This window comes from Pongo pygmaeus, chromosome 17 (genome assembly GCF_028885625.2).
Source record: "Pongo pygmaeus isolate AG05252 chromosome 17, NHGRI_mPonPyg2-v2.0_pri, whole genome shotgun sequence".
Classification (NCBI taxonomy): Eukaryota; Metazoa; Chordata; class Mammalia; order Primates; family Hominidae; genus Pongo; species Pongo pygmaeus.
The window spans coordinates 48,629,786-48,643,832 of NC_072390.2; the positions used below are offsets into that span (position 1 = coordinate 48,629,786).

Below are 14,047 nucleotides of genomic sequence, written 5' to 3' on the forward strand. Positions count from 1 at the left end.
CCTAACTACTCATCTATCTATAGATAGAGTATCTGTCTGACCTCTGAATGCCTGTTAAAGACCAGAAGAATTCCTGTGTCTAAATGATGTTTCCAATAGCAAAACCAAGAAACTGCCAGATTTGCACAATCACCCCCAAATCCCCATGCTCCCTGGTGGAGGATTCTTATGTTTTCTTTGAGTTCCTATCAATCCTGCAGTACTACTTGTTTTGCTATGACTCTGGCAATATTAGCATTACTCCAATGCACCATTTGTAGAAAAGCACTGCCCACATTTTCTTTTTCTCCCTTCTTCTCTGATCATGTTCTCCCTCAGTCTTCCCACCCGTTCATCTACCCTTCCCTTTTTTACCTAGTTGAGACGGGTGATCTAGCCCAGTCAGGAGTATCTGGGTTGATTTTTTTTTTTTTTGAAACGGAGTCTCACTCTGTCACCCAGGCTGGAGTGCAGTGGTGCGATCTCGGCTCACTGCCAGCTCCGCTTCCCGGGTTCACGCCATTCTCCTGCCTCAGCCTCCCGAGTAGCTAGGACTACAGGTGCCTGCCACCACGCCTGGCTAATTTTTTTGTACTTTTAGTAGAGACGGGGTTTCACAGTGTTAGCCAGGATGGTCTCGATCTCCTGACCTCGTCATCCACCCGCCTCGGCCTCCCAAAGTGCTGGGATTACAGGCTTGAGCCACCGCGCCCGGCCTGATTTTTAAATAGGATTAAGTTTGCTAGATAAAATATAAGACACCTAGTTCAGTTTGAATTCTAGATAAACATACAATATTGGAGCCAAACATATTACAAACTATTGTTTATCTGAAATTCAAATATAACTGGTTATCCTGTGTGTGTTAAATCTAGCAACCTTAAAGACTATATTTATCTAATATGAATGAAAATATTGGTCTGAGTCTGAAGGTAATTTTAACTTTGGAAAAAATTGTTATGTCAGGAAAATCTAAGGATATACCAAAAGCAGAAGTGATAGGGTAGGTGGAAGCGATTATTGGAGAGTCTGCAGGCAGCTTGAAATCATAGTGCCTATTTAAAGCAAGGCTTTCCAACATTCTATATCGATAGCACAGGTATACATACATTTTACATCATAAGCTAGCACATATACACACTCATAAAATCAAACTGATCATTTCTATTCTCTTCTCTATTTCATTTTTAAAAGTGATCACAGCCCACTAAATTAACTTGATGAGTCATAAACGGATTATGATATCTAATAAAAAAAAAAAACACTGGTCTAAAGCAGACGAATGCACTCTGTCCATCCAAAGTTATTTTGTGGTGCTGAGAATTTGATGAGTATGTGGTCAAATTTAAAATAAAAGTAGGCAAATCTGAAGAAGGTATAAAGCAGGCAGGAGTATTTTTAGATAGTTCAAGGCAGTTTTTCAGACAGTTAAAAACAATTTGGAGATTTGAGGCAAATGCATTCAACACAGAGTAAAAGAAATGAAAAGTGAATGTGCTACAGAGGTAGGAAGTCAGTATTCTCCAAAGTTAGGGAAATGGTACAAGTGCTAGACCAGAGGCAAAAACAGCTTAAAAGAAGGCAAAGCATTTCACCATATGATATAAAGAAACTAGAGGAGGAAAACATATACAGGTAGCAGCATTCTAGGGCACCATCAGATGAATTTGGTACTACATCAGTATACATTAGTAGACTGAAGTGTAATCAAGCAGAAAATAGAATGTGGTTTATGTTAAATTATAATTAATTTTCATTGGAAACTTTGGTTTTGCTTTACTGATTATATTTCAAACTCAGATATATTGATTTTCACGAAAGAGCTTTATTTTATTATTTTAGCTTTTTATAATGACTAACATCTTTAATTTGGAACTTTATTTTACAATAATTAAAATAGCCATCCACTGAGTAAATTAAACCATTTCAAAAAAGAAATAGTCAAACTGGAGATGTATCTCTGAACTTGTGGGTGCTATTTTTCTGTCACTTCTTTTTATTTTATTTTACTTATATTTTGTTTTTTTAGAGACAGGGACTCACTCTGGCACTCAGGCTGAAGTGCAATGGCATGATCATGGCTCACTGTAGCCTCGAACTCCTGGGCAGGTGATCACCCACCTCAGCCTCCTGAGTAGCTAGGACTACAGGCATGCTCCACCATGCTCAGCTAATTTTTTTTATTTTTATTTTTTGTAGAGATAGCATCCAGCTATGTTGCTCAGGCTGGTCTCAAACTCCTGGCCTCAAGCAGTTCTCCCATCTTAGCCTCCCAAAGCACTGAGATCACAGGCATGTGCCACCACATTCAGCTGTTATTTCTTATGATTGAATATTTGGCTGCTAAGGAAGATTGTCATAACAGAGAATTCTTAGATGAAAATGAAAAAATAAGCAGATGGGCAATGGAAAAGATCTTTTTCATGCATGTTCACTAATCATAAAATAAAGATAATTCCTAAATATTGCATTAAATAAGATAACTCAGCAAAGTCACTCTTTATAGAATTACTTGTGACATGAAGAATTACATTAAAATACACAATTACTTACATGGGAATGTGGAAAACCTCTTCCTGTCTTGATTTTTCCTGAAGAGTATGTGTAATATGATACATTTATATTTCCCCTGGGCCATAGGGGAGAACCACAAACAATGCCACTTTTCTGGTTTAGAGTTCATCGGCATGTTCAAAACCTCCTAGGCTTCTGTTGCAACTCCCCTTATTAAAGTTTACCTTTCTTACACACTGCTGGTCAGTGGGGAGCCAGCAATTCTTTTTGAACACATATCCAAGAATACAGTTGCTGTAGCCACTCAAAGCAGGCAATAATTAGCCATCTTAGGGTGACAGAGAAAGATGGCGAAGATTTCACTTCATTCTGTTAGGGACTCCAGTAATTTGCATATCGTTCATGTATTTATGCAGGAGGCAAAGTGCAGAGTCTGTGAGATGATGACAGCGCACTATGGTTGCAGAATCAGTTGTCTGAATTATTGAATTGCTCAACAACTGGCAAATAAGAAACACATTTTTCAAAGGTACCAAGGAAAGAACTGGCTATGTGGTTTCCTTTATAAAATGTCTCTCAACTGGGAGCGTTTACTGTTCTCACTAGGTGACTTTTGCAAACAGAGAATAAGAAGGCATTTTGGTTATTACAATATCTGGGGTTTGGTGGTGCTGAAAATTAACATATTATGGGATATCAAAAGGCCTGGAGTACTTGGGACAATGCCACCTGTCTGCCCCTAAGGCCTATATAGCCCAATTCAGAGATAACACTTTAGACTATGTAAATAATTAGACACTAATGAATATATCTGACCAAATATATCACAGCTATGAATTATCTGTTGATGAGAAAAAGCACAGAAAGATAGAAACTTCCTGTTCCAAATTCCAAATTCTCGAAGAGCAACTAGGTTACCGACTCAGTTTCTTTCAGAATTCACCCGTAACCAAGGAACTCAAATACAGCTGAGGAAAGTGTTTACTGTGAGAGGACATTCCCAGGAAATTGAAGGTGGAGGGGAAAACGGGAAGTAGAAGAGATAAATGGATAAAAATAGGTAAAAGCTGGCTCTTTACTTATCATAAGACAACTAAGTCTGCTGCTCATAAAGCTAGTGAATAATATTCTCAAATTTATGAGAAAATCATAAATGAAGACATGGGTGGGTATTATCCATAGGTCACTAAGGAGCATAGTAGACACAAAAAAAGAAGTAAGCTTTTCATTACCTGATTAATAGGGGGAAAAAGCAATTTAGAACATCTGTTACCCCCAAAACAACTCCATATTAAAAGAAAAAACCCATCTTTCTAGTCACCACATTATTATTATATCTATAGTGTTTGAAGCAATTATTATGTTAAAACTTTACCTATATTATTTATGGCCCTAAAAACAACCCTACAAAATAATAACATGCCAGCATCACACATGTAGAACTTACACTATCAAGATTTAAACTCAAGTCTAGTTGGCATCAAAGCTGGCCCATTCTGTCTCCACAATCTCATGCCAGTCTCCCATGTCTTACATCTCCTCGCTATTATACTCTATTCAAATTCGTTACCTATATAGTTATTTATATAGGTGCATACATGCAGGCACTTTAAGAAATTTGGTCATTTTATTTTTTTTTTACGCTATCAGAGTAGCAAGGAAAACAAACCTCTTGATCTGAGTGAGATGAGAATCACCCACTAGGAGGCATTAACCAGCTACTTTTTAAAGCCGCATTGGCTCCTTTTCACCACTAGGGAGCACTAAAGCAGTAATTTACTAGGCTGTCATAAAGAACTAATGAAGTTTCTACAAAAGGTAAATTATATTTCAAGGAATATTCACTGGGATATTATAATTTAACATAAAAATTATTGATGATGTGGTGTGTGACACTAGCTGATGATAAACTTGTTTGGATGAGCTCTTACGTCTTTTTTTTTTTTTTTTTTTTGTCTCCACTACCAAGAAGACAGCTTCTGAATCTTACAGATTTGCAGTATTACTCTGGCCACTGCGATGAGCAACTACACCTATATGAGAAATAATTCAATTTTAATGAATGGCAGTAAGCTATTCTTTTGTTTTAGGATTGCTAGTTAATAAATTTAATTATCATGCTGAATTATTTTTAACTGTTTCCTTCTGAGATGTTGTACACATCTGACAATAATCTGAATAATATTCAGTAGTTGTAGCTAATATTTAGAAATCACTTGTGTAAAACCTATATATGCTTGTGTGGATATGGGGTGTGTGTGTATGTGTGTAACTGATAAATAAACCAATGTGAAAAGTAATGTATTTATATTCTACCTCAAATGTGATATTATATATGTGATAACCATATATATATATATATATATATATATACGGTTCTCTCTCTATATATATGAGAATATATATAGAGAGATAGATCTACATCTTTCTATATTTATATCTATATAGATACAGAGAGATATACCTACATATGTATATATAGATATGTATCTATATATCTAATAGATATATATGTATATATAGAGAGAAAGAGATAGATGGATACATATATGTCTATATAGATATAAATAGATATAGAAAGACATAGATCTATTTATCTATAGATAGCTACAGATATATCTAGATATTTTATATTTATATAGAGAGACACAAAGCAAAATAACCTAACAAAATTATCTGTAAAATATCTACATTTGAGTGCTATTTTATACTGATAAACTCTCTAAGGTAAAATAGCTATAAAATACAATTTTAGATCACAGATTTATTGTGTAACAGTGTAAATTATTAATGAGTTCAATATTGGACAAAGTCTACCAAAAATTTGAACTTAGAATAGTTCATTTTAAGTTTTTTCTATCTCAGTTAGACATCCAGAACAGAAGCTTATTTAAGGTACTCTAGTTTGTAATAATAAAATGGGGAAAAAACAATGCATCTGCATTAAAAAGGCAGGAACCTATATTTGTCTGTTGTGTTATTTTGCCTTAATTTTCTTTCTACATTAAAGAATTTGGCTACAGAAATGAAATTAAGTTCTAAGCCTGATAGAGATTTTCTTAGCCCCTTTGCTTCAAAGACAATCTATACTTGCACTTAGATCCGTGGCAAGAAAGGGAAAAATTCAGAATAGTAAAAAGAAGGGAAAGAGACTCAAACACAGAGTATTTTTATATTCTATGAGTGAATCATGCCTAGAGAGTATTTTTTTCTGAGAAACGTATGTAATTCTCAGTTTTTCATTTAATGATATTCATTTATTTCAAAATATACTCTAACATTTTTAAATATTTTGAATAGATATAGTTCCCCTTTTTATGAAAATAAAGATTTTTCTATGGAGTTTGCTGAGACTTCTTCCTCATCTTGGTGACATGGTTCTTAACTTTTAACTGTCAAACACATAAGAAACGCTATTAGGTGTGATGCCACATTAGGACTCATATAAGAATCAAGGCTTGGTGCAATGGCTCATGCTTGTAATCCCAGCACTTTGGGAGGCCGAGGCAGGCAGATCACCTGATGTCAGGAGTTTGAGACCAGCCTGACCAACATGGTGAAACCCCGTCTCTACTAAAAATACAAAAAAATTAACCAGCCATGGTGGTGACTGCCTATAATTCCCGCAATTTGGGAGGCTGAGGCAGGAGAATCGCTTGAACCCGGGAGGCGGAGGTTGCAGTGAGCTTAGATCATACCATTTCACTCCAGCGTGGGCAATAAGAGCAAAACTGTCTCAAAAAAAAACAAAAAACAAAAAACCAGACAGGTCCTGTGCTAATTGGGAGGTCAATAGATTGCTCTATGCCAATGACTCACCTTTTCTTTCTATCTCACTCCTGACTTGAGTTAAATTTAGCTAGAGATGAGAGACAGAAACAAGTATGTTAAATGATCATATAAAGTATCAATGACTGCTAGCAACTTAATTGATTCTCCACCTTCTCTTGCCTAATGATATTTGAATTTTATATAAAAATACAGGAGTCAATGGTTTAACGCAAATAGATTGAGTTCTAATTGTAAAACTTGAGGCACTATGACTAAGAAGGAAAATGTGCTTCAGACCAAAGACTTCCTGGCACGAATCAAAAAGGTATGTAGATAAACCCCTATTTCAACACTGTTAAGATCTGCAAGCTCTACAAACTCTGTCTTAGACTATAGAATTATATCATATATGTGAGTGAATTGTGGCCTATGCACAAAGAGGTTAAATGAATTGTTCAGAATTCTTGAATTTGACTTTAGTGCTATTTTTCCACACCATGATGGCTGCAAATTTGGTTAAAATTAGTCCCATTATAAGTTGACAAAAATTCTGCGAATTTTTACATGCCAAACTAGCAGAAACTGGTGCAAGTTACAATATTCTATTTAGCAATAGAGACAGTGAACCAATAGATATTTATAAAAAGAACTAGCCAAAAAATAATGCTAACTAGGGTTTTAAGGTTAAGTGTCCTAGATATGATAGTATAAATATTTTCTTTGTTAATCTTCAGAGTAAGGCTGTAGAGATTCTACATGAATATGTTACTATTCTACAGCATATCTCTGGAAAGGAATATCCCATTCATATTAAAAGCATTTTTTTAAAAAAGAGACAATTTTATTTTTTTCCAGAAAATTAATTTGAAATTAGTTTAACAGATTTAATCTTTGGGAAAAGCAAATGAAATAACTGAAGCTCTCACAAATTTCATTTGGCAGGAGAGCTCCTAAACACAAGAACTCTGGCCTTTCCTCATGCTTTCTTATAAACCCAAACTGTGGACTTCCAGGGATAGTGACATCTAAAGGACGCACCAAAAAAAATGCCTGCATGAAAAGTTATTACTATTCCTGTCTACCAACACAGAGGCATCAGAGCGGGCCTAGGAAATTAGATCCGTAATTGTAACTAGGGTAAATGATAGAGCTATGCTAATTTTGCTGCCTGTCCTTCTACGTGAAACATGAGCAGTGATTGGACAAAGAAAGAGAGAAGTAACACCAATCACAAGTTTACTATATGCCGAGGACTTTACACATAGTAACTCATTCATTTTAGTGCACAATGTATATCATTATCCACCATATAAAGAAAAAGAGTAAATAATTTGCCAAAAGTGGTACAGATACAAAATGAGTGTTAGATTTGAAATTTGAAACTGCGTTAGTCTGGCTTCCAGCCTATTTCCTTTTAGCTATAGCATATGTTCTCCACTCCTGACTTGAATGTAATTATTGGCAGTTATATATATGAGTAATACATATAAGTTTACAATATCACACTATGAGTTGTATGTGTGTATGTGTTTATACACAGATATATGCAGACTGTTTTCTCTATTGATAACACTGACTTTCCCTCTTAGTTCCTGGATTTCTACCAGTTAGTCTTATTTTACATGTAGCAAGAAAGAGCTTTGAAACTTAACCCTTTGATTAGTCCCTAATTTAAGAAATGTGTCTGAACTCGCTTACCCTGTGATATAATACATTGATAAAAGAAAACCAGAAAACAGTGATGTAGTCACAGAAGGTGAAGTTTTGGCAGAATTTGAGAAAAGTTAAACACTGGAAGAGAAAACAGGGTCCCAAGTTATTTTTATAATGTCACATCATTAATTTTGAAGTGACTTTCCAAATTGCTAACCACATCTGCATTCAGATTATATTTTTTAGTAAAAGGATATATTTTAAGTTCAAACATGAGTGATATTGAGTTGTCCACACCTCTTCTCCGTTTTGTTCATGTAGATAACCAAGAGTAGACTACGGACAAATATATTGAAAGAAACACATTCAATGTACCAGTAACAGTTAATATATACACAGATACAAATGCAATAAAGAGACCTAAGAGTCACTATAATTCAATAATGACTGAAAAAATAGTTATGATAGCCTTTACATATTCCTAAAATGTGTCATTTTGTGTGGGATTTTCAAGAGCTCATGAGAAATAATATATATACCCTCCAATTTTATCTAAAGTCATATCAGATTACAATAAAGTTTAAGCTTTATAAATGCCTAGATATTTCAAGGAATGATATACTGCAGATAGAAAAAACAAATGCATTCAAAAGTTAATCCAACATTAAAGGACCACCATTTCCTGCAGAGTGAAAACATAGAAAGATTTGCAAAAAGGCAAAGTAAATAAAATGACCACTAGATCTATTGATAATATTGTTAAGACAATATGATACACTTTAATGATTAGTTATATAAGTATGGTTTCTTGGCCATGTAGGAAAAAGGAGAAAAAGAAGGTCAATAAACATAATCATCATGCATGCTCTATAAGCTAATGTTTAAGAATTAGAAGAAATCTTAAACTTAATGGGAACCATTATAATTGCAATAGTTATCTAGCTGATTCTACCTATGACTAGCCAAATTCAGCATTAGTATTAAGAATTAAAGTCTGGCCCAACAGTCTATGGCCTTAATAGCACTAAACCATTCTATTTCAAATTACATTTTAGTTTTATGCCTCATTAATTGAACACTTACATCAAATTTTAACATTAGACTTAAATTCACTGTAGAGTCACATGCACAGTTTCACTGGCATTGCAAGCAGTTCTATATTTTGTTTCTTTCCTATAATGAATTATTACTGCATAAAAAGGAAATGTTTCCCAATTAGAATTCATTTGAGAGAGATCAGAGGGAAAAAGTTTAGGCCAAAAAGAACCTTCATGGTATTAGGAAAAGGTGACAACACTTTAGATGTGCAAATAAAAAACTTGGGAAAAGAGAGGATATTCAAATAGGACATTCTCAAGAGGGATTAGATAAGGTTTCAGATTCTGGATATACTTTCAAAGGTTGTATCCCTACCCCAAAATGTAGAAAATGTCTTCCTAATGTTAATTCAAAGTTGTGTATACTGGAAACATGTTTATCAATTTATTACAAGTGTTTAGCATGCATAATCGCAATGGATCAGATTCTCTACATTTCATTTAAGAAAACACAGGGCAAGAGATTTGGATTTAAATCACTGACTCATTTTGCATTTTGATTAAAGGTCTATAATAAATGCATTTCAAAGATTAAATTATTTTAAATTGCTTTTGGCACCTAAACAGATTTGGCTGCCACATTACTATTGACAACGAAACCACTTGATTTTTGCTTGTTATTTTGGTTTTTGTTTTTATTCATTTAATACAATTGAAATTATGCATCCCTAGCAAAGCCCTTTTACAAAGTTCTATCGCGTTCAGGTAGCTATTTCATGAAAATGTATTATTATAAGATTACACAGTTAGTGATATTAGTAGATCAATATACATTTCTTTTTTCCTATTACTGTCCAGAGGAATAACCCTGGCTTAGGAGACAGGCAAAATGAGTATGTTCAGTAATGTTAGTCTATATAAAAATATCTCAAGAAGCTAGGCCATTATCATTAGTCATGACAAGAATGTCTCCTGGAATGTGTAAGTCAAAAGAAAGTTTATGTGGCAGATTTATGTAAGGAAACTTACAATAGTGCCTGCCCACAAACCATGCAATTTGGAAACAGCCAAGAAACAAAACCATAGAGGAGGAGGGATAAATACAACATGTATTAGGGGTTATTATGCAACTACAAAGATTCAATATGACCCTGGCAATATAGCAAAAAATAGTTATGAAAAAGAAGCTATTTCTTATGCTCAGTAGCTAATTTTCAAACATAGGTACCTGTATTTGAAACTTTGAGCATTTCACACATTTTTCTGTATCTGAAAAAAAAATGGATCCAGACTGATATTGTATATCAATATAGCTGAAAACAGTTAATATAAAGGTAGCCAAAAGCAAAATTCAATAAGAATTCTCAAAAAGGATATTATTCTCATTGCTGACAAAGTAATTCGGATGTACATTTTGCCCATATAGGAGAAGAATAATTGACTGTTCAATTTTCCTAGACAGGATGAAATATCTATAGTAATATGATTTTATAAAGTTTTTAATTAAATAAAAAGCTAGATTAAAGTGTCTAGATCAAACTGTAGGTATAATTAGAAACTTTAGAAATAATATATTACTCCATTTTGACAATATATATTTCAATATCTAACAATCTACTTTTTACAAAATTTATGACAAAAACATCATGTACTTCCATTTTTGAACTTTCAAGGGCATTAGATCTATTAAAATAACACATATCTTTTAATAATCTATCCTGGAAAATTAAGAAATACATACACTTCAGGATAAATACATTGAATATAAGGAGATATAAAAAAATACATAAAATGTTCTTACTGATTTTATTATTACTATGAACTAGAAAATACCTAAACATATTAATATGATTTGATGGAAAATAGTTGTTGATAGTAGTGGTAGTATAAATGTTCTTATGTTCCAGTCCATAATTCATATGCTATGACTCACTGAATATATAATATTCATAATATAATATATAATATATCTTCCCATCTGTGGGCATTTGATTGGGACTACCACATGTTATACATTTTTAAAGGCAACAATATGAAAATTCTAGAGACAGTTGTAAATTATATGAATAGACTAGTGAACATAAAACCAAAATAATTATAGTTTAAATGTTGGGCATGACCATCATATGGCTTAATTTATGTTGAAGATAGAATATTTATAATTATCGAACCCATTTAAACAAGGATACATAATATCAAGTCTCAAAATGCATGCTCTTTTATTTTTCTTTTTTAACTTACTGCTTTGTAAGTTCTCTTTTGTCCAGCGTGTTTCCGAATTTGTTCTCCATTTGGCCCCGTTTCCACATGCATTGAATAAATAATGTCAAAGAAATCTTCAACCACAGCTACCCGTCGTAAAGACAGCTTCTCATCTACCCCTACGCCATCCTGGAAACAAAACAACAATAACAAAAACCCATAAGATTAATAAACTAATTTGCATTTAATACATAAATTGTTTAAAACAAAATGTTTTCATAACCTCAACAAAATCATCTATATAGGAAACGTCAGAAATTTATGAATGAATATTTCAATATTTTATGCATTACTTACATACAGAACTTGAAGAAACATGAGATAAGATATATGGCATAGTTAATATTGAATAAATCATGCTTACCCATCAATTCCATCTTTTAAGTTTTTATAATGACTTATTTGTTGCCATCAGTACGACTTTCTTAAATTATTTTAAAATATATTTTGAGGCCCAGTAATTTTTTATTGTAATAATTATATTCTAGATATTTATTAATTCATCCAAACAATATTGAGTTGCTGGGCCCTGGAAGTTGTAATTCGAGAAATGAAAAAAATGATACAGAGTTATCCTAGGTTATTGTATAACCTAGGAAAGAAAACACATTTATTATGCTATCAGTATTGGTCTAAAGAACAATATGTGGTAAAGGTTAAAAACATGAGCTCTAGAAATTATCTAGGTGAAATTTAGATCTACTTGGAAGCAGCATATTTTGTGCAAATCACTTAAACTTCTCTAAATTTCAGTGTTTCTCTCCTGTAAAATAAAGAGCCCACTACACAAAACTGTTGTAAGAATTAAATGAAATGATACATTCAAAGGATGTAATCCAATGTTTGCCATATAATGAACTCTCAGTAAACGGTGGCTCTTGTCATTTTCAGGACCATGATAAAAAATATGCAAAGTACTATAGGAATTAAGAGAACATATCACCTTCTGTTGAAGTGGATTCCAGGAAGAAATATAATTTAACATAGGTTGGAGTTGGAGCCAGGCAAAAGCCATTTTGCTGGGAAGCACAGCAAAGAACAAAGCGTTTTCATGGATAATAGAGAGGAGTAAGAAATAACTTTGGAATGAGATAATAAAGTTAATCTTACATGACTGCAACATGAAAGGGCTTCCTGCTTGCAAACACACACATACACATACACACACACACACACAGACACACACAGACACACACACACACACACACACTTCTTATTTGGACCCTGTGATATAATTTGAAGTAACATAACATAGCCATTAACCTCAGCATACAGCACAAGACAGTGATTAATCTGAGCAAAATCATTATGCAGTGAAATGGCAAGAGTTTATTTGAACAGTAACCCCAGCAGACTGAGCTCACTGCAAAACCAAAAGTAAGTCACCTAATGCTTTCTGTTAGTTTTTTGTTATTTATTTATTTATTTTTCTGACTTACGGTAAGCCTTGTGAGTAGTGATGGCTGAAGCAACATATTCAAACAACTATATATAGGAAATCACATGTTAGGTCAAATAGCTAAAAACACAATTTCATATTCCTCCTCCTGACCTATGCCCTATACCTGAGAGAATAACCACCTTTCCTAGGCTGAAAACTCAAATTCTAACTCTATCCACTAGTAAAACCACCCATAAAATTTTGTCTTCTTTGTTCCCAGCCATGAAATTTGTACAGTCTCCAGCAAAGGAACTGAGAGGGTTCCTTTTCTGGAAAACCAAAAAATATCATAATCTTTTACACTTAGTCTGTATTTATTGTTTATGGGAATAAATATATATTTGTCCTTTAATTCATTCACATGTTCATTCATTTATCTAGCTAAATACTCAACTGTGAGTGATGTGGGTATCACAGCCTATTTACCCATTTTATCAATAAGTATTCAACAAGGCCCAGATACTATTTAACCCTCTGCTAGTAGCTGGAGTTAGCAAGATGTGTAAGACAGATAATTGAGGCATTTGTGAAGCTTACAGTTTAATGCAGAAAATAGGTATTAAAGAAATGATTGCTAGGGTAATATATTAATTTCTTATGGATTCTCTAACAACTTACTACAAAATGAGTGGTTTTCAAAAAGAGTACTTTATTTTCTTATAATCCTGGAGGCCAGAAGTCCAAAATCAAAATGTCCACAGAGCTATACTCTTTCTGGAAGCTCTAGGAGAGAACCCATTCTTTGCCTCTTCCAGCTTCTGGTACTTGACAGCATTTCACAGCTTGAGGCTGCATTATATTACCATCATTTCTTCTGTGTATCTCTCCTCTGTGTTTTTCTCTCTGGTGAAGACCCTTATGATGAGATTTAGAGCCTAATCAGATAATCCAAAGTAATCTTCTCAAGATGCTTAATAATATCTACAAAAGTCCTTATACCAAACAAGATAATGTTTACAAGTTTTAAGAATTAGGACTTGGTATCTTAGGGTGGCCATTATTCAACCAACTACCAGTAGGTATGAGTTAGAGCACAGGAGGTACAAATTGTGCCATAGGAGCATACATTTGAAAAGTTTCACAAGCATTTCTTAACAGTCAACATTGTCTCAAGATATTGGAAGTTCAGTGTTAGTCAAGATAATATTAAAATCTCTCATATTTGGGGAGGAAAATTGTCTATTATCTTCTTGTCATGTGGACCTGTTTACTCTCAACTATGATTTAAGCACAATACACATCTGTACTCTATAAGTAAAAATCAAAAATGCCTTCAGAGGTTAGGTCTACCATATAAATCAGCCAAATCTCATGAGTTAGACAGTAAGGTATAATTAAGTCATCCAGAAACTGGAAGAAATATATTTAATGAGCTTAGAACTCAACAAAC

At 33.5% G+C, this 14,047-nt stretch overlaps 1 protein-coding gene across 7 annotated transcripts in view; it reads right to left on the minus strand.

Annotated features, from left to right (window-relative positions):
* Positions 1 to 14,047, minus strand: part of NOL4 (nucleolar protein 4) — a 376,171-nt gene that overhangs the window by 280,979 nt on the left and 81,145 nt on the right. For 6 of the 7 annotated variants that reach the window (XM_054460888.2, XM_054460889.2, XM_054460890.2 and 3 more), the window contains one exon: positions 11,196 to 11,345. In XM_054460888.2, coding sequence (XP_054316863.1) covers positions 11,196 to 11,345 — 150 coding nt within the window. Of the gene's footprint in view, positions 1 to 10,182; positions 10,246 to 11,195; positions 11,346 to 14,047 lie in introns of all 7 variants that reach the window. The other variant, XM_063653531.1, reaches the window with a different exon arrangement.